This window comes from Heterocephalus glaber, unplaced genomic scaffold, assembly GCF_053883595.1.
Source record: "Heterocephalus glaber isolate CG9 unplaced genomic scaffold, H.glaber_assembly_v1.0 deba00001606, whole genome shotgun sequence".
NCBI classification, from domain to species: Eukaryota; Metazoa; Chordata; class Mammalia; order Rodentia; family Bathyergidae; genus Heterocephalus; species Heterocephalus glaber.
Genome location: NW_028258377.1, coordinates 16,614,679 through 16,636,441, shown reverse-complemented (window position 1 = coordinate 16,636,441; position 21,763 = coordinate 16,614,679). Strand labels below are relative to the sequence as shown.

Sequence of the window (21,763 nt, the reverse complement as noted above, 5' to 3'; positions counted from 1 at the left end):
TGTAGTAGTAGATATAGATTTATTACAGCTTCTTGGCCTTTTGGCTAAGATCAAGTATAGTAGATATAGATTTATTTTTAAAAGCGGAAAACTCACTGTATTGCCCAGGCTGGTCTCCAACTGGAGATCTCAAGAAATCTGTCCACCTCACCCTCCCAAGTAACCAGACGTGTGCCACTGCTGCCAGAATTGTAGTTGATGTAGACTGTCAGAATTCTAAGGTTATTAAAAGAATTTTCAGGGCCAGGGATTTAGCTCAGTGATTCTACCGCCTGCCTCGAAAGCACAAGGTCCCGAGTTCGATCCCCGGTACCAAAAAAAAAAAGAATTTTCATGAACCAAATGTAATTAGACTTTTTTTTCTACTAAAGTTAGAGACCACAAAATGCTTCTTTGTTGTGTTTTATCTTCAGTGGTTTCATTACTGCTTTTCTGGCCGTCATCCTCAGAAAAGCATTTGTTAATGTGCTGGCAGTAGTGACCACTCCTTTATTTTTTTGGTGCTGGGAATGGAACCCAAGGCCTTGCACACCACGCACTCTACCACTGAATCACACCCTCTGCCCCACCGCTCCTTTCTTTTGTTTTTTGGTTTTTTTGGTACTAGGGATCGAACTCGGGTCCTTGCGCTTGCAAGGCAAGCGACGGAACCACTGAGCTAAATCCCTGGCCCCCACCGCTCCTTTCTTAAAGACTATGGTCTCCTCACTTTGGGATCTGATGCTGCTCTTATTATCGAGGTAAATAAAACCCCTCCTATGTCTGCTGAGTTTCTAGCCCTAGTGTAATGATTCTGGTATTTGACCTGCTAGTGATATATTATCTGGGTCCAGTTCAGAGCCTCCACCACAGTCCTTGTATTTCCTGCTCTTGGCAGGATTGAGCAGGTCTTGAAACAGTACCTGCTCGGAGTTACAGGATTACATTTTGAGAAGCACTGGTCCTAGGTAGATGACCTCTGTGACCTTGGACAATTTAGTTAACTTTTCCATGTTTCCATTTCCTCATTGTAAAATTAAAATGTTAGTACTAGTTCTCTTACCCCTGCAAATCAAAGACAATTTTTTGAAATACATGAAGGAGCTGAACTCCTTCATGGGCTTCAGTGAGTTTTAATATAGGGAAAAGATATGTCTGATTTGAGGGATTAAAAGTCTTCATAAAAGAAGTAGTAAAGGAACTATGTAAGAAGGGAGAAAGGCACTTTCCATATAAATGAACATCAGTTATGGGATTACTGATTTTAGTGTAATTATCTATATGGTTATCCAGAAGTAGTAATTATGATATTTCTATTTTGGATGGCATAACTATTTGAGCTCATATTTTTATAATCCTGATTGAGAATTTAAGGGCATGTTAATTTTTACCAAAACTGAATCTGATAATTTTAAGTAAAGCAACTGAATTTGGGCTGTTTACTTATTAATTGAAAAGAAATATGGGCACTTAGAAACTTGTCAGTATATTGGAAAATGTGAGAAGAGCTTTTTGTTCAAACTGTGTAGTTAATGAATTGAATTTTAAGAATTGTTTCCCAAACTTTGGGTCTGTGCTAGCCTATTGATTTTTAAATCAATAGCTTAAAAAATCTAGTTAAAAAAGTACTTGAAAATACTGTTTCTTCATGTTTTGTTACTTCCTGTCCTATGACAGTTCTATACTCAATGTATTTTAAAATAAAAGCCAAATCCAAGATTGAAGGGTTAAAAAAAAAAAGAAAAGGAGAAAGGCAAAAAGGACTTCGGTGTTGCATCCTGTTCCCCAAGAGACTTCTGCATAGCACACTGTGGAATTGGATGATTAGGAGATGAAGGGCCTGAAGAGGCAGGGTGAAGGTAGAAGGGAAAAAGCCTCTTCTGGATCTACTGCCAGCTGAAAGCAAACTGCTCTTTCAGTCCTTTCTGCAGCTGAAAAGGGATGGGATTGAATCAAGCCTGTGCCTGTAGGCAGCTTCCTGACATTCCTGTTGTTCATGCTTTCTCTTTTCAGGAACCCCCAGATTCTGTAAAAGCTTCAAGTTTTTTCACAGTGGCTCCCTTACCAGGTGTGGAGGAAGAGATGAGGAATGAGCACAGGGATAAGTGTGCCAAGAATTCAGGCAGCTGCAATCTTTTCAACGTTTTCAGACATACATAAAAGTAGGAAGAACAAAAGGAATGCCATCTATCCCCATCTAGATTCAGGAACATATTCATATATGCCTTATCTGTGAATACATATGAGTACATATGTAGATACCTTTTTCAAATTTTGCTGAATCGTTTGTAGATAAATTGTAGGATTTGTGACTTTTTGGTTTTTTGAGACAGGGTCTCACTGTGTATTTCAGGCTGGCCTCAAACTTGCAGTGATCCACCTGCCTTAGCCTCCTGAGTTCTGGGATTACAGGCATATGCCACCACGCCTGGCTTGTCTTTGTGACTTCTAACTTCTGAATATGTCAGTATGCAGCCCCTAAGAAGAAGCACATTTGAGCCAGGCATGGTGAACCATGTCTGTAATCCTAGCATTCCAGGAGGCTGAAACAGGAGGATCACAAGTTCAGCCTGGGCAACTTAGTGACTTCTCAAGACCCTGTCTCAAAATTTTAAAAAAGGGCTGGGAATTTAGCTCAGTGGTACTGCGCCTGCCTCTTAAGCACAAGGTCCTGAGTTCAATCCCTGGTACCTTTAAAAAAAAAAACTTTAAAAAGGCCTATGGATGTAGCTCCAGAGCAGCAGCAGCACATTCAGAACTAACATGAGGGAGCTTTTATATGAAATGATTAATACCAGCAGGTAATGTGGAAGAGGCTTAGCTGTCTCAACTCTCTGAGATGATCTTTTGGGAAGAGAGGACAGGGAAGGGATTTTAGATTGGGTCACGGGTGCAGGAAAAGATGACCAGCAGCTTGGAATTAAGACTCATAAACGGTTCATTCCCCAGTACTGAAAAAAACAACCTCATAAACATGATGTGACATGGAGGACAGTGAAGGCACCTGCCTTCAGGTATGAAGGGATGAAGGTAGAGGAGATGAGGAGTGGAGAGCTTTGATTATAAGTGAGGAGGTGGACTTGATTTTGTAGATAGATCTTCACTTTTTTGTGCAGTTAAGCCTTTTAGCACCAACTCTTACGGTACTTATGTATTATAAGTGTAATATATAAATTATTTCAAATAATCTGCCTTCAAAATATACTATCTAGAGTCTGATCAGCTGTTGCCAGCCTTAGCCACTTGGATTATCCCAGTTCACCATAACTGACTTTCTTTTCCCTTTGACCCTCTTCTCCCCAGTCTCTTTCAACCCACTTGAGTAACCTATTAGAATTTGGGTCAGATTTTGTCTGTCCTTTTCTCAAATGCTTCCCTTTCACTCAGTCTTTTTGCAGGATGTATGATAGCTCTTTGACTGCTCTTCTGACTAGGCTGTCCTTGCTTTGCTTCAGCCACGTAGGCCTTCTTTCTCAGAGCCCCTAGGACCCTTGCACCTCCCATCTTTGTATTTGCTGTTCTCCCTGCCTGGGCCCTCACTTTCTTTCTATGGGTCTGCACTCAAATTCCACCCCCTCTCCAAAGCTTTTCCTGACTGGCCTCTAAAATTGTAGCCATTTGCTCCAGTCCTCATGTAAGGAGTCTTCCTTTCCTGCTTTATTTCCTCCTTTAGCACTTGCTGGCATACTAATGGTATTGCTTATCTTGTTTGTTGTCCTTCTCCCCAACTAGCATGTAAACTTTAGGAAGGCAAGGTTAGGTTTTAATATTCTTTGTTCATGTCCCCTGGACACTCAGTGCACATCTGCTGAATGGATGAATGTGCTAGTAGATTTACTAGAAAAATGCACGCACAAAAATTCTAACATGAGTTAAAGATAAATGTAAATAGGGGTTCTAATTCTTGCTTTGCAGGTTGTAGGAGATAGTCATCCTCATTCCAAGAGTGTGGAAATAGCTCTTGGGAAACTACTCCTGTGGGGTGATAGGAGGCCACTAAAATGTCTTAAGGTGGAGAATGATACAGTGAAAAGCATAGATTAATCTGAGTGATTGTGGATAGAATGAAAGGGATGGAAAAAAGTTTTTAGTCTGCCAGTAATAAGTTAACCAAAGCACGCTGGTTAATTTTGTTACAGATAGTGGGGATAGAAAGGAAGAAACCCAGTTAGGGGAAAATGTTCTCAAGGGTGAATCCTTGGTGTTGGTGATGGTGAGGTTCAGGGAAGGAGTGAGCAAAAGATGATAGATGGGAGTGGGTAGAAATGGTAGGGTTGTTTCTGGGCAATGGGAGATTCCCTTTCTTTGTGTATGTGCTGGGAACTGAACCCAGGTCCTCACACTAAGCACACAATCTGTCACTACCACTGAGCCACACCCCCAGCCCTGAAGGGTAATAAGTTTAGAAGGGGAGCTCTTGGTATTTATTTTTTTCGGGGTTTTTTTTGTTGTTGTTGTTACCAGGGATTGAACTCTGGACCTTGTGCTTGCAAGGCAGGCGGTGGCACCACTGAGCTAAATCCCCAGCCCTAGTATTTATTTTTTTGAGACAGGGTCTCACTGTGTAGTTCAGGGTGGCCTTGAACTCACTGTGAAGCCCAGGCTGGCTGTGAACTCTCAGCAGTCCTCTTGCCTTAGCCTTCTGAGTGCTGGGATTACACGTATGCACCACCATACCTGGTTTAGAAGGGGAGCCTTAGGGAATAAATGGAAAGGATATCCTGAGTTCTGTTTTAAAAGTGTTAAAATTCAGCTGATCCGTGTGTAACTTTCAGACATGAATAGAGAAAGGGGAGAGGTCAACACTAGAGAGCATAATTTAGAAGTACAGTGTTAACTCACTGCAGAGAATACTACCAAATAGGGTAGTTACTTGGGTGTCAGAACTGTCAGTAAGAACAGACTTTTCCGTTTTAGATGAGTTTGATTTGGACGTATAAGCTGTGGCATCAATACATATCCTTTACATACAAATGTTTAATTATGTACTTAAACTTCTACCAAGTATACCCTTAGGCACATTGTAGTCTACTGGATATTTGAACAGATTTGAGACTGCTTTCCTTTTTTTGGGGGGGGTACCGGGGATCAAACTCAGGACCTTGTGTTTGCAAGGCAGGCAGTAGAACCACTGAGCTAAATCCCTGGCCCAAGACTGCTTTCTTGATGCACCATCTGTGGCAGTTTAATAACATGGGAAGGGACTTAAACCATTCTACATAGCTTGCTAGTTATCTAATAACATTTGTATTTTCCTTTTTAGAGTTATCATCACCATGTTGGTGACCTGTTCAATTTGCTGCTATCTCTTGTAAGTATATTGACCCTTCTGAGTAGTTTTGTCTAAAAATAATAAGCAGTTATTCTGAGTATTTGATGTGTATAGTTTATATACTTGTCTCATTGAAGCTTAACTTTTTTTTTTGGTACCGGGGATTGAACTCAGGACATTGCACTTGTGAGGCAGGCGGCAGTACCACTGAGCTAAATCCCCAGCCTGAAGCTTAACTCTTGTAATACCTAGTATCCTTAAATTGTAAACATCATATATTTCCGGCGCTTAGTATATCACGAGAGTTGTACAGATGCTCTGCTTCTGGGAATACAAGTGCAGTTTCATTGGCACAAATATAAAGTTTATAATTAGTTGGAAATTATACTACTTCATATTTTACTATTGTGAAATATTTAGATTTATTCATTTGGCTTACATATCACTATGAAACTCATAAAGCCATTTTTTTTTTTTTAGTTTATTTGAAAAAGTAAAAATGAAGAGTGAGAGAAACTGGCTTTGTAGATTGAGCTTGGGCTGAGTAAAAGAGGAAAGGGCAAGATAGAAGAACACCTTGGAGAAACCAGGATGAGCTGTCATGAGGAAAGCCACAATACCCATAGAACCATTCTTTACTGTGACTTATCTGATGAACAGAAGTTGAGCTAGAATTATAATCAAGTAGAGTAAGGATAGTTTTCCAAGTAATTCACTGTACATTATATCAAAGTGTAATAATTTGCATCTGAGTGGATTCAGTTATATAAACTAATTGAATGAAAACTATTTTAGGATATGTAAGGTAATTTCTTTCCTCAACATATATATTTAGAATGTTGCCCTTTATCTTCCTGAATACCAGACGTGGCAGAACTACAATTGAACTGTTTTAAAGATATTTCCAGCTCTTGTCAACAATCTCTTCTTTCCTGATAGATACGGAACAAGTCAAGCCCCAAAAAGCAGCTGAGTTTTAATCAGTTCTTGGAGGGTAACCACTTCAATGTATTCAAAGGCTGTAGGATTTTGACTTCTTTTTCTAAAAATTGAAATATGGATCACATACCTTAAAAGTCACTTTTTAAGAATTTCTCTGTAGAGTTTGGAAGAAGTGAATTTTTTGTTTTTTGGAGGGTTTTTTGGTACTGGGGATCAAACTTGAGACCTTGCGCTTGCAAGGCAGGTGCCAGAACCACTGAGCTAAATCCCCGGCCCTAGAACAAGTGAATTTTTTTTCCTTAAAAACAGCTTTCTAGCTCTCTTGAGAGTTTAATGACATGCAAAAGACTGGTGTTGGCCCAAGTATTATTTAGTGCCCATTTGAGATAGGAAGCAGCAGTTCTAATTCATTCTGAGATGAAAGACCAGTGCTCTCTGTGATCCTGAATCTGAGAATGTCCAGTATCTTTGGGCTTTAACACAAAGGTTTTTGAAAAGAGTTTATGGAGATGAGCCAAAGTCCAGTTCTTGGCATAGATCAGAATCCCTGTCAGAGTTTCTACCATGAAGTTGGGCTGTCTGGCCAGTAATTCATTCAGTTGCTAAATGCAACTTTAGCCGGGCATGGTGGTACACAATCTGTAATCACAGCAATCAGGAGGCTGAAGCAGGAGGAACGCCACAAATATGAGGCCAGCCTGGGCTCCATAGTGAGTTCAAGACCAGCCTGGACTGAATAATATAGCAAGACCCTGTCTCAGAAAAAAATTTATGAATAAATAAATAAATGCAACTTTAGAGTATTGTTTTTTGTTTTGTTTTGTTTTGTTTTTGTGGTATTAGAGATTGAGCCCAATGAGCCCAACTGAGCTACATCCCCAGCCCTTTTTTAGGGGGGCGGACAGGGTTTCATGAAGGCACTGAATTGCCTAGGCCATGTTTATAATCCTCCTCACTGAGTCTCCAGACTGCTGGGATTATAAGCATGTGCTACCATGCCTGGCCAAAACTAGGGTTTTAAATTACAATACATTGTAAAAAATTGTGCTAAATGATGCTGGTGTTTGACTGTTTCAACAGTAAGGCTTAGATAATGGAATTTTCTAAAAACTTTTTTTTCTGGTTAGAGTGATAAAAGAGGCTTTTTCAGGTGATAGCTTAGTCTTCAGAGTAAAAGTCTGCGTGGGGCAGGAGTTTTTTCACTAGTTGTGTTCAGCTCTGAAGTACAAATGAGAGCAAATTTATGTATCAAAAATTCCATCATCTTAGCAAGGGTGATGGAACATGAGCTTTTCTTACTGAATCTCCCTTAGAAATCTGGACAAGGGAGCCCTTTATCAAAATGAGTGTGAAGGAGTGGTCCTGTGATTGAAAATGCCTTTGTATTTATTGCTTTGAAGATCCCTGCAGTGTGAGGATTAAATTGATGGTGGTATCTTGCACTTGATCTTAGCTAAAAGGCCAAGATGTGATTGATGGTGATACCTTAAAAAAAGAAAATTATTGCGCAGAGGAATGGCTTAAGAGTAAACTAAAATGGGAGAAACATTTTGTAACTTTCTGGTTCTCCATCATCTTTCATATGTGATTAATTTTCCTGATAATCTCTTTGAAACAAACAAAAAAGCCTTTGCAGCCATGCTTCTTCTTTTCTTTTCTTTTTTTTTTTTTTTTTTTTTTTTTGCATGTTTTTTGTGGATCTCACCGAGCACTTATTTTCCTTTTCTAGTGCAAAATGAATAACTGGACTTGGTTGAAAATTATTTCTCTTTGAGTCCTAGTGACTGAATTGAGAACTATCCACCAGCCCTACCTCTTGCTGTCTAGACACTTGTTCATGTCTGCACTTGGCTCCAAGTGCTGGTGAGTGTTGATAGTGGATTGGTCACTGACGTATTAGTACTGGTAGTTGTCTTAGTTACTTTTCTCTTGTTGCTAAGACAAAATATCTGACACCCAAAGTTAAAGGAGAAAAGGTTTGTGTAGCTCACAGTTTGTAGAGGTTTCAGTCCATAATCGGCTGGCTGCAAGGCAGAGGAGCGTTGCAGAGGAGAAACATTTTGTAGCAGGCAGAAGGGAACAAGCAAGTAAAAATGACCCTAGCCCTCTTTCTGTCCCTTATACTTTACACAGAGCAGGTAACACTCACACCCTTAACCCTATCATCGAACTATGAATCAATCCCAGCGTCACACACTGTAGATCCAGCCACCTCCGAAAAGCCTCAGCTGTGACTGCATGAGACTTTGGGGGGACAGCTAGACACAAGCCCCTAACAGTAGTTTATAGCGTTCTTACGTTTGCTTCTGGCGACCATTTTATGGTGAGATTAGCTGGGTAGTATCAATTTTATGGAACCACTTTTCTCTTTCATTTCTTTGATAATATATTGTGTTTAGCAGGCTATCTGCCTAAAACGTTTGGATGTAATTCAGATCTCAAATATTTTACATACTTTATTCTACAAAGGAATGGGATTGTATAATGAAATAAATTTGAAATTCAAAAGAAAAATTCACTATTAGACACATTAGTATGTTTTCTTGAAAATATTTACTTTGAAGTAAGGCACGCCCAAAGAAACTTTGTCTTTCCTAAACAAAGTCCTGTTTTGAAATACATTCGTGGACTTTTAAATTGCCTTCTGTTTATGGCAATTTCTTCCCTTGTTAGTTTGTTCTAGTTTGAGGTTTGGTTCCCAGGGGCAGAACTTGTTTCAGCTCTGAATAAGTCAGGTTCTCCGCCAGTATCACCTCATTTTTGTTAATAATTCAGCACAGAAAAGTCTGAAAGGTCCCTCTTTGAGGCACAAAATCACTTTTGTCTGTTAAGTATACAATCCTATTAGTTACTGTCCAGTACTTTCTCTGGGTCTTAGCTAAATTTTTTCTTTCCTTTTTTTTGTTACTGGGTATCAAACTCAGATCCTTGCTCTTTCAAGGCAGGTGCCGGAACCACTGAGTTAAATCCCTCGCTCCCTTAGGTTAATTTTTAATGTCAAATTATGTTGTCGCTTACCTACAACTCATAAAACTCACATCTTAAGGGGAAACTAGAAATTTAGTGTTGTAGTGTAAAGATACAGTTGCTTCTTGGAAAATGTCCTCTATCTTTAGCATTTGACTAATTGTATGTCTTACCAGTAGAGTAATACAGAAAAAGGAGTAGTGTCTAGGAGTCATGAGACCTAGGTTCTTCTAGGCTGAATAGTACATGGTTTAGTCATGTTTCAGGGTGTTTTGGGAGGTTTTGTTTTATTTTGTTTTGAAGTAGAGTCTCGCTATGTAGTTTGGGCTCTCCTTGAGTTCACTACGTAGCCCAGGCTGGCCTCAAACTTGCAGCAATCCTCCTGGCTCAGCCTCCTGGGTGCTGGGATTACAGGCGTGTACCACCACACTCACGTTGTTTTGTGAGTTATAAAGAAGATACTAAATTTGAAAACTTAACAGAGGACAATAAAAATGTAAGGTAATGTCAGGTGTGGTAGTGAATGCCTGTAATCCCAGCGCTTGGGAAACTAAGACAGGAGGATCTCTACGAGTTAGAGGTCAGCCTGGGCTACATAGTGAGTTCAAGGTCAGCCTGAACTACCAAAGGTATATGTGTGTGTGTGTGTGTAAAGTAGTATTACTGGTGGTTTATTGTATATACCTCATATACATTATTTTAATTTGAAAAAATATATGTTACTTGTAAGCACAGTTTTCTTACAGAGCTATACAGCGTGTATTTTATTGAGCCCTGTTAGACTTCATTAACTGGACATGTGTTTTTTATAGTTTACTATGAACCAGGCCTTGCATCTAGGCACTGAATATGTAGCAGTGAATGAATGGGATACACAGCTCCTCTACCCTTTTACTGAGGAGAAACTGTCAGTGAATAAGTCAGAATCTCCTCACAGCTCATTCATTCACTTCCCAGACAGCTTTCCCCATCCTCTCATTCCCACAAATGCCTTTTCAGTTGTGACCCCCAAAGATTTCCCTTCAGTTGTCTTTCAGCACTCTAATTTAGTTACTCAGAACAGCATTATAAGGACCTGCATGGCCATAGGAATTTACAGATACACAGCTGAGCCCAGCCACCTTCCCTACCCTTTCTGGGTCCTGGCTCTAGAGCCACAATCACCTCCGAGGTGATCCACTTTGATTTCTAACCAAATAGCTACAAACTGGTCAGTTTCAGGGATGCTCTTTCTCTGTCTGTCTGTCTAAGGTACTAGAGAGGGATTCACACACACTAGGCAAGCACTGTACCACTGAGCTACATCCCCAGCCCCTTTCCCCTTTTCAGTTCTAGGAATTGAACCCAAGGCCCTTCCCCTGAGCTGTATCCCCAGCCCTCTTTTTTATTTTAAGGCAGGGTCATTTTGAGTTGCTCATTCTGGCCTCAAACTTTAATCCTCCTGCTTCAGTCACCTGAGTAGCTAGCATCATATGCTTGTGCTAGCATGCCTGTCTGTGGCATATACTTCTATTTTTTGACTCTTGGTTTTTTATTTTATTTTTTAGAGACAGGGTCTTTTTATATTACCCAGGCTGGCCTCGAACCCCTGGACTCCAGTGATCCTTCTGCCCCAGCCTCCCACTGTGCCAGGCATTTTTTTTTTTAACTTTTAAAACCTCCTACAAGTATATTTTCTCTGTAATTTGACTGTCACCCACCTTCAGACCTTATCACTCATCCCTAATCTTATCCCCCCACTTTTCCCCTCCACCCCAAATTACTTTGAAGCAAATCTAGTTCATCTGTAAATATTTTGGTGTTAATCACTATTTTCAAGTTATTGTGTACAAAAAATTCCTTTATATCACCAAACATCTTATATTTTACACCACTTTTATTTTCTGGTACCGGGGGTCGAACTGGGGGCCTTGGGCTTTCGAGGCAGGTGCGGTGCCACTGAGCTAAATCCTTGTGCTGCCCCCCCCCCTTTTCTTTTTGGTACCGGGGATCGAACTCAGGACCTTGTGCTTGCAAGGCAGGTAGGGTGCCACTGAGCTAAATCCCTAGCTGTATCATATTTTAAATTTCCTAATTGTTTCATTGTTAACAGTTTGCTTGATTAGAGTCACATAAACACCACACATTGAAGTTGGTAGAGTTGTCTCTTTAGTATATGTTTATAGATTTCTTCTCTGTACCTCTTTTTCTTTTTCCCCTGGGTTTTGTTTGTTTGATGTGGTGTGGTTTGGTTTCAGTGCTGGGAATTGAGCCCAGGACCTTGTACATGTTAAGCACACATTCTACCACTGAACTACAACCCAAGTGCTTAGGAATTTTTAGAAACACTGGGTTGTTTGCCTCCAAATTTTCCAAAGGCTAGTCTTTAATTGCATATCCTTGGTATTGTTGAAGAGGCCCTTGTATATTTCCTGTAAATTGGCAGTCATAGCTAAAGGCTAGATCAGATTCAGGTTCAATATTTTGGCAAGTCTGTTTCATAAGCAGTGTAGCGTACTCTCATCAGGAGGTACATTCCGTCTGCTTTTTCTCTGTGTTGCTGGTAGCCACTGATGATATGAGTTCTATAATTTCTTACTCATTCATTAGCTAGAATCCATCTGTAAATAGAGATTTACTTCATCAACTGTTTGATTATCCAAATAACTGAGGACCAGGGATTTAGCTCAGTGGTTCCACCGCCTGCGTTGAAATAAACTCCAAATAACTGAAAAACAGTTCATAAAGGAAAGGTAGGATGTATATTTGGTTTTCCCTTTATTTACCAGTTTTAAAAGTAATGAACTGGTTCCCAAACATCTTCAGTGGTGAACAGTGATTTTGTTTTTTATTAGTGTCGTTATAATTGCACACATGTAAATGTGTTGATGTGTTGAAGTCTACTATAATTAATAACCTTATTGATGTTGAGATTGTCCATCCTTGGCCAGTGGGAGCCTCTTCAAAGTTGGCCCCTGAGTCCCTTTCACCCAGCTATAGCATGAGTTTTATTTGGCCTTCTGGTGGCGTGTTGTTTTCTGTCTTCATCCCTACCCTGGAGTTCCTTCAGGACAAGAAAACATTTTGTACAAACAGGATGTCTCTAACTCTGTAGATGAGTAATTTTTTTTTTTTTTACAGTACTGGGGATCAAACTCAGGACCTTGCGATTGTGAGGCAGGCACAGTGCCACTGAGCTAAATCCCTGGCCCTGTAGATTAGTAATTTTTTGTATCTCTTCTAACTGATTTGCTAATGTCTGCTAATAAAAGGAAACAGTGACATGAATAATGGAAAAGAGTGGATAACAATTTAAATTTGTTCCTGAAAGGTTAGACTCCCTTGCCCTTGGACCTTTTAGTTTAAAAATCTTACCTAGATAGCTAGAAGAAGCCATGAGCTTTTAGCTCATTTGCTTGTTCTTTCATTGGGTTTTTCTCAATTTATCTCTTACTTATGTATTTTTGTTTTGTTATTTTGAGACAAGGTCTCACTGTGTAGTTCAGGCTGGCCTCAAACTCACTACCCTAGGCTGGTCTTGAACTCAGAGATCCTCCTGCCTCAGTCTCCCGAGTGCTGGGATTTTAGGCATTCGCCACCACGCCTCTATCAATTTTTTAAAAATAACAGCCTTATTGAACTAAAATTTGCATACCATACAGTTTGCAAACTAAAAATGTATAATTCAGTAGATTTTAGCATATTGATGGAGTTGTACAACCATGACTGCAATCAAATTTAGATAATTTTTGTTACCCCAAAACAAAACATTATCCACTAGCTATCATCTCCCAATCCCTTGGCAGCCGCTGAGCCACTGAGCTAAAATCTTCACAGATTTTCCTACTCTGGAAATTTTTTAAAAATTCAAAATAAACCTTGATCATAGCAACAATAAAGAATTTAACATAGCCAACAAAATGGAAATCCTGCAAAGTGAACTCTCATACCGTATTGGAATGAAACTAGAAACCAATAGCAGGAACTTAGACTACGGTAACTTTCTTTTTTCTCTTTTTTCCTAGTATCTGTCTTTTATTTCATACTTTATTGATATATTAATTTTTTCATGTAAGGGAAACCATGTTCAAGCTTGTGTGTCTGATTTACTTCACTTAACATTATTGTCTCTAGGTATGTCCATTTTCCCACAAATGCCTCAAGTTTATCTTTCTTTATGGCACAGTGTGTCGGTTCTGGAATATACAATGGACAACCAGTCCTCCAGAGCTGGTGGTCACGTGAAGACAATCAAACCAGCAGATTAACAACACAGCAGTAATATTGACCTTAGTCTATACAGCAGAGTTGTTCTTAGTTTGACAGGGTGCTTTAAAGGGCCAGACAAGATGCTGTGATGGAGAACAGTGGAGGCAATGGAAAGGGGAACAAAAGTTACTCATGGTGCTCACAGAAAGCCTCCCTGAGGAGGAATTGGCCATGGAGGGAACTAATAGGCAGGGCCTCCTACAAACCCAAAGGACTGAGGTATAGGTAAAGAGCTTGGAATGTTCAGACGGGGCAGCCCAATGTTGCTGGGTTTAATGAGTATGGGGAGTGGTAGGTCCAGGATTTAGGTTGGATTTTATGGGCCAGGAAGGAAGTTTGGTTTTATATCAAGGACAGGAGATCTTTTTAGATTTTTAGTAAAGGAGTGTTTGGAGGGATGATTGCTCTGGCTGCTCTGTGGAGAACAGCATATTGGCAGGAAGAGCTAAAGTGAGGACACCTGTCCAGAGGTTATTGCATTACTCAGGTGAGAGATCCTTGTTGTTTGGCCTGAGGTAGTTGTGGTTAAGATGAAGAGAAGTGCACAGATTTGAGAACTACTTTGAGAATGGAAGTATTTGGTTCTACTGGTAGATTGGATGTAGTAGGTATCAGAGATGATTCCCAGGTTCCTGGATTAGACCATTGTCCAAGATGGTAAAGACTTGGGACAGGATGAATTTTAAGACAAAAATTCACTGGGCCATATTGAGGTCTGAGATGCCCGTAAAACTTCCAAGAGCTGTTATGTGTGAAATTGGATAGAAGGGGAAGTATTTGAGGCCATAAGAATATAGGTCAGTGGTGGTGAACATACGGCACATGTGCTGCAGCAGGCTGTTTGTATCATTGAAAGCTCTAAAAGGTTCACCATGACTGACATAGGCAATTAGCTAACCCAGTGTTTCTCTACCAGGGCTTCTGCTGGCATCCAGTGAGTAGAGGTCCAGGATGTTCCTAAACATAATACCTGGCACAGGACAGCCTTGGATTCCCCTCAGGGAGGTAGGTGACCCAAAAGGTCTTTAGTAATGAGGTTAAGAAACTGACCTAAAGGATGAGAAAAGAGAATGAGGGGAGAGCCACAGTTGAGGAATGCCAACATTTAGGTGTGCCATAGTCCCCCACATACATCTGTGCTATAACTCTCCACATTTGTGGTCACTCAAGGTCAACCACCATCTGAAAATATTAGTAGTTGTGTTGATTCTTTCAAAAGAGATCACATTCACATAACTTTTATTACAGTAAATTGTTATAATTCTTCTATCCTATGGTTATTCATTGCTTATGATACCTAATTTATGAATTTAGATGTGTGGATGAAATATACATGAACTACATATTTGCGATGTATGTTACACATGGTTCCAGGGATCTACCTGGGGTCTAGGAACAAGTCCTTCTTGGATAAAGTGGGACCACTGTACAGATGAGGAAAAGCCAGACAGAGAAGCCTAGCAGAGCCGCCTCTGTTGAGTAAGGGGGCATGACTGGGAAAGTTGGAGGGGTGATAAAGTGGTAAAAACCAGCAGGCATTGGTCCTAAAGAATCAGTTTTTCACAAGAATGGACAGGGATGGTTTGAAGGTAGCACAGGAGAAGCAAAGATGTCACTAACCCCATTGCCAAAGAATAATCAGCCATCTCTGCTTGAAGGAGCTGGTGAGGGGTTCAGTTAAGCTGCAAGTAGTGGGAACTCCTTGAAGAGAAGGAGATAGGTGACTGGCAGATCCGTGAGCAAGAGCTGCAGAAAACACAGTGGAAGGGTTCAGACAAAGAGAAGGGTGGGAAGTTGAGCCATGGTGAGATGAGCAGAGCAGTCTAGGGATGGGGTTTTTGGCTTTTGTTTTTATGTTGTTGGGGATCCAACCTAGAGCCTCACACATGTTAAACATGTACTCTACCCTTGAGCTGAACCCTGAGCCCCAAGCGGTGAGGTTTGATTCATAATAGGTGGTCTGGGAGGTTTCAAATGTTGGCAAAATTGAGGTAGACAAAGGTAGGAGACCTGTTGCTCTCAGTTCATATAGTCCCTGTTGTTAGGCTTGGACCTGCAGACTTACCACAGTGCCTCTGCAGTGGAGAGGGTTTGAGCCTCTTAGGGACAACTGCTTCTAAAAGCTGGAGGCACTAGAATGTAGAAGTCATGCTTTGTTTTTTTCTTTTGGTGTGTGTGTGTGTGGTGCAGAATTCAAGGCGTTATGCATTTTAAGCATACACTCTGCCGCTGAACTAAATGTACACCCCTACACCAGTTTTTGAAAAGACATAGTTTTGCCACTTTTATTCAAAATTATTTGACCATACACATACAAGTTTTATTTTTGGCCTGTCCCTTCTGTTCACTAATCTCTTTGCCTAGACATACACCAATACATTGCTGTCTTGAATATTGGCTGTTCTAAAAGCCATATTTTGAATCAGTTTATCAGTTTCTAAAAATAAAAGCCTGTTGAGATGTTTGCTTTGTTTTATTTGTGGTATTGTGGTTTGAACCCAGCACCTTTGCATTAGCTGCATCCTTAGCCTTGTTTTTTGTCTTTTTGGTTTGGTTTTTTTGTTTTTGCTTTCATTTTTTCTTTTGAGACAAAGTCTCACTAAATTGCTGACTTGTCCAGGCTGGGCTAAAACTTTGCGTACTCTTCCCTCAGCTTCCCAGAGTGCTAGGATTACAGGCGTGCACCACCAAACCTAGTATAGCCTTTTGGGATTTCAACTGGGATTATATTGATCAATTTGGAAAGAACTAATATCTTTTTTGTTGTTGTGTTTTGGTACCTGAAATTGAACTCAGGACGAGTATCTTAATGATGCTTAGTTTTCTAGTTGTGTGGTATCCCTCTCCATTTATTTAGGTTTCCTTTTGTTTCTCTTAGGAATATTTTATAATTGGGGGGGTAGAGATCTTGCATATTTTTTGTTAAATGTATTCCTAAGTATTTTAATGTAATTTTTGTTTCTGTTTAAATGAAATAGTTGCACATTATCATTATTAATCTTTTCAAATAATCAAATTTTTAGCCTTGTTACTTTTGAGGTTTTTTGGTTAGTTTGTTTCATTGACATCTTCCTTGTTTCATTTTCTTTGGATTTGATTTGCTCTTTTCTAGTATAGGCATTTAATGCAGTAAAATTTCCTCTAAGTATTGCTTTAACTCCATCCCCAAATTTTGATATGGTGCATTTTTGTTTTATTCAGTTTGACATATTTTTAATTTGTCTTCACATTTCTTTTCTTTTCTATTCTTTTTTTTTCCTGGTACTGGGGATTGAACTCAGGACCTTGCTCTTGAGAGGCAGGTGTGGTGCCTCTGAGCTAAATCCCCGGCCCTGCCTTGCAATGTCTTTAAACAGTCAGTTGTTCAAAATTGTGGCATTTAATTTCTAAATACTTAGTGCTTTTGTCAATATCTTATTTCTTACATAATTCTCTATGGTCAGAAGATGTGCTCTGTTAGATTTCAGACTTTTGAAACTGGAACTTTATGACTCACCATTTTATGTATCTTGCCAACATTTCATGTGTGCTTGGATGTATAGTCTTAAGTTGTTGGTGGCAGTATTCTATAAATGTTAGGTCAGGATTATTCAAATCTTCTATGTTATTACTGTTTTGTTTTTGGTTTTTTCTATTCTAAGAGAGGGATGCTAAACATCACTAGCATATGGTTGTAGACTTTTATTTCTTCTAGTTCTTCCCACGTTTGCTTTATATATTTAAAGTTATGTTACCAGGAACATACAGAGTTAAGATTGTTTTATCATTATAAAATATTGTTTATCTTTGGTGATGTGCTTTGACTTGACTTTTACTTGATCTGATATTAATAATCATACCACTTTTTTTTTTTTTTTTTTTGGTACTGGGGATCGAACTCAGGACCTTGTGCTTGCGAGGCAGTTGTGGTGCCACTGAGCCAAATCCCCAGTCCCATACTACCTTTTTATATTTGCATGGTTTGTCTTGTTCTATACTTTTGTTTTCAGTTTATGTGTCTTTATATTTAGAATGTATTCTTTTCCTTTGGTTTTTTGTTTGTTTGTTTGTTTTTGGTACCAGGGATCGAACTTGGGTCCCTGAGCTTGTGCAGCAGGCAGCGAAACCACTGAGCTAAATCCCCAGCCCATCCTTTGGTTTTTTGAGACAGGTTCTTGCTATATAGTTGGGGCTGGCCTTGAGATTACTATGTATCCCAGGCTGGACTGAAACTCATGCTGATCCACCTGCCTCGGCCTCCTGAGTGCTGGGATTACAGGCATATGCTGTCACGCCCAGCTAGAATATTTTTACAGACTGCATATAGTTGGGTCTTATTTTTTTAAAAAATCAATTCTGACGGTCTTTGCCTTTTAAATGTCAAATGGATAGTCCATATAAAATTAATGTAATTATTGATATAGTTAGGTTTGGACTTACTGTTTTATTGTCTTATTTGTTTCATCTGATTTTTGTTCCCATTCTTTTCCTGCCTTAGTTTGAATGAATTTAATATTATTTGGTGCTCTTTCAATATTGCTAAGAACATCTAACCTACACATCTTGTGTTCCACAGATTATAATACACATTTTTAATTTTCCACAACCTACTTAGAATTAATACTTATTAATCACTTAAGGTAAAATGTAATGATCTTGCAACAGTGTAATTCAATTTACCCTCATTCTGCATCTTTGTGTTACCATTGTCAAATATTTTATACCTACATAAAAACCACATAATAGTATTTCAAATTTTTTAGTTATGTTTTTAAAAATATTAAGAGGAAAATGTCTCATATTTGTCCACATCATTTCTGGGGTTCATTTTTCCTGTAGGGTTCAGTTTCTACCAGGTATTGGTTTAGCCTGAAGAATTTTCTTTAGTATTGGTTGTAGGACAGGTCTGCTGGGCAGTGGATTTTCTCAGCTTTCGTTCATCTGAAAATATCTACTTCAGTTTCATTTTTTAATATTTTTGCTGAATATAGAATTCTGGATTGATGAATTTCTAGTTTTAGGTTTTCCCCCTTTTGGACAAACTTTAGAGATGCTATTCCATTCTCTCCTGACCTCTATTGTTTCTCTTAAAACTCGGCTGTGATTTGAATAGTTATGCATTCTTTTTCCCTTGGCTGTTGTCAGAATTTTCTCTTTATCTTTAGTTTTCAACAGTTGGACTTTATTTATTTATTTTGGTACTGGGAATCGAATTCAGGGCCTTGTGCTTTCCAGGCAGGCACTGTGCCGCTGAGCTACATCCCTGGCCAGTTACACTTTATTATGCATAGGTATGGTTTCCTGAGGTTTTTGGAGTTGAGTTGTAAGTAATATTTTCCACCAAATTTGGGAAGTTCCAGTCTATATTTATTTTATCATTTTTTTGTTTATTTTTTCACTTCTGAGATACCAATTATGTGTGTACTTTTTTTTCCCCTTTTCCTGATTTACTTCTTTCTTTCTTTTTATTCTGGGCATCAAGCACATAGCCTTATGCATGCTAGGGAAGCATTGTACCACTGAGTTACAACCCAACCCCCAGCCCACTTTATTTTCTCCCTCAACATTTTCCCCTCATTTCTTTAGATTGCACAGTTTCTGTTGATCTGTCTTTAAGTTCACTATTCAGTTATCACCAGTCTGCTAGTAATCCAGAGACCTTTCTTTTTTTCGGCTTAGAGATTATACTTTCTGATTCTAGAATTTCCACTTGTTCTGTGTGTGTGTGTGTGTGTGTGTGTGTGTGTGTGTGTGTGTGTGTGTGTGTGTGTGTGTGTGACTGGTGATTATATCGAGGGTCTTGTACTGAGTTACCTCCCCATCCCTTTTTTATTTTGAGACAGGGTCATGGTAAATTGGTAAGTTGTCCTGGCTGGAATGGATTGCTAACAGCACCCTCTTTTATGAGATTCCCTGTCTGTCTGTCTATCTATTTTGTGTTACTGGGAATTGAACCTGGGGCCTTTGCACTGAGCTACATTTTTAAATTTTGAGACAGGGTCTTGCTAAATCACTGTGTAGCTCAGACTAGGCTCAAACTTGTGATCTTGCCGCAGCCTCCCAGAATGTTGGGATTATAGCTGTCTACCACCAGTTAACACTTCAAGTCAATAGTAACTGTAGTTTTCTGCTTGAGTCTCAGCTGTCCTCCTCCACACTTGAACTGGGTAGTGTCCTCAGGAGAAATCAGTATAGTTTCCTTCCTATTTATTTATATGAGACAGGGTCTTGCTAAGTAGTTCCAGCTGGCCTTGATCTCACAGTGTAGCTCAGGCAGGCCTAGAACTTCCTCCTACCTCAGCCTCCTGAGTGATGGGATTACAGGCACGTACCACCACTCTGGGCTTGATTTTCTTCTTTCCAGTGTCAAATCCAGTTTCCGGCCCATTTTTTGGTGCTGGGATTGAACCCAGGGCTTACATACTAGGCAAGTATGCGGCCACTGAGAGAGTTGAGGGACTGTAGTCAAGGAAGGACAAACTTGGAAGGGATTCACATCTCATTGGGGGAAGGTATGGTTCAGCTCCACCAGAGAGCAGAGAAGTTTCTTCGTTTTGCCAGGCCAGAGGTGGTCTGGAGCTCCTGGACAAGCATTAATAGGCCACCCTCGAGTGTAGGCAGAAGGGCAAGAGATCAGCGGCCTGGCTGTCTGTGCTTCAACTGGCCTCCAGAGCACATGGCCCATCGAGGGCTCTGGCTTCCGTGCTGTAGAAAAGTGATGTCAGGCCAAGGCCACCAAATCAGAAAGACCAGTTCTGGGCCTGGGCCTAGGCCTGGGCAGGCTTCTCACATGCTCTCACACTCACTGAGCCTCACATCTGCAACATCCCTCCAGTTCCCTCTACTGAGAAGGCTGAACATGGAGAATTCAGTTGTTTCTCCCCAAGCACATACTGAGGGGTGCATTTGGAGCTGAGAGGCAATAAATTATAACCAGTGCACACTCTCTGTATGTCTTTTGGCAGGCAGAGCCCTGTCCCTTTTAAGATCACACCTGATTAGGGTAGGTCCACTGAGGATTGTCTCCCTTTGGTAAAGCTTGATTTATAGCATAACACAGTTTAATCATAGGCTTCACTGTTCCAGAGGTTTATGTGGGTCTGTACACTAGGGGGTAGGAAGCTGGGGGGAATATTTTAGAAATCTGCCTGTTGCAGAGTGGGTAAGTATGGGAGAGGAGGTAAAGACAGAGTGACACACTGCTACGAGAGAAACTCCTTTGTAAAGTAAATAGCTTGTCTTTCATTTCATGGCTTGAATACATTTTTTTTTTTTTGGTACTAGGAATCGAACTTGGGTCCTTGCGCTTGTGAGGCAGGCGGTCAAACCACTGAGCTAAATCCCCAGCCCTTGAATACATTTTTAACTGTCTCACAAAGGAAGGAGAAAATAGTGTTTGTTGAACATGTATTTGTGAGCTACTGCTCAGGACACTTACATTATCTCTTTAATTCTTAACACCTTGAGGCAAGGACTATCATCTTCATTTTACAAGTGGGGGAATGATCTTAGGGTTTGTAAGGTCGCTTGGCATGGAGCCACTCTACTAATTGATGGTGTATTAGAATTAAAATTCAACCCTGTGTAATACCACACCCCCTATATTCTAGTAGCATCTAACAACATTGCTGCCCTTGAAAGTGTTTGTACCATTAGAATGGATGGTAGGATTTTACAGAGGTCCCTTAGCAGAGCCAGGACAAGACACCTACATTTCTGCTGTTTGATAAGGAGCCCACTGGCAGAGGTCACTCCTCTCATGGCCCTGGCTTGAGGGACAGTAGATCACAGAGCAGTCATAGCCTAACTTCCCCATTCCAGCAGGGAGGCTGAGACTGCTCCATCTGTGTGTCACCAGGAAGTAACCCATGCCTTTGTTCCCTGTTCTTACATCCGACTGTGGAACAAAAGAACAAAGCAGGATTTGAGAGAGCTGGGTAGAGCCTTTTCAGTGGTGAGAGTATATTTTTATGCTTGGAGAATTCTGGTAACCAAGAGCTGAGCTTATGATCAATGGCCAGGGAGTGTTTGTAGTGTAAAAGTGCCTGGGCATATCTCTGCCAGGGTGCACTTTGCTACCATTTTGGTTTGCCACCAACCCACTCTGTCCTCAGAGCCTAGTGTGGAGCATGGCCGTAGTAAATGATTGTGGAATTACTGAGGGTCCTCTAGGCTGCTTTGTTGGTTTCGTCCTTAATACTTTATTGAAGCAGTTTGGTATAATGGGACTCAGGAATCCTGGGCTCCCCCTTCCAGTTCTGTCAGTGATTTGCTGTGGGTTATTAAGCTCTCTGGGATTTAGTTTTCTTATCTTTAAAATGCAGAACGGATTTAAATGTAGGACTGGATCCATTCTGGCTTTGTAGTTCTCTGAAA

The 21,763-nt window shown here is 40.2% G+C and overlaps 1 protein-coding gene across 2 annotated transcripts in view; it reads left to right on the top strand.

Moving 5' to 3' along the window:
- Positions 1-21,763, top strand: part of Atp6v0e1 (ATPase H+ transporting V0 subunit e1) — a 36,498-nt gene that overhangs the window by 1,516 nt on the left and 13,219 nt on the right. For both annotated transcript variants that reach the window (XR_015444776.1, XM_004836372.3), the window contains exon 2: positions 5,243-5,290. Coding sequence is in view for 1 of the 2 variants with exons in the window: in XM_004836372.3 (XP_004836429.1) it covers positions 5,243-5,290 (48 nt within the window). In the remaining variant the exon portion in view is untranslated. The remainder of the gene's footprint in view (positions 1-5,242; positions 5,291-21,763) is intronic.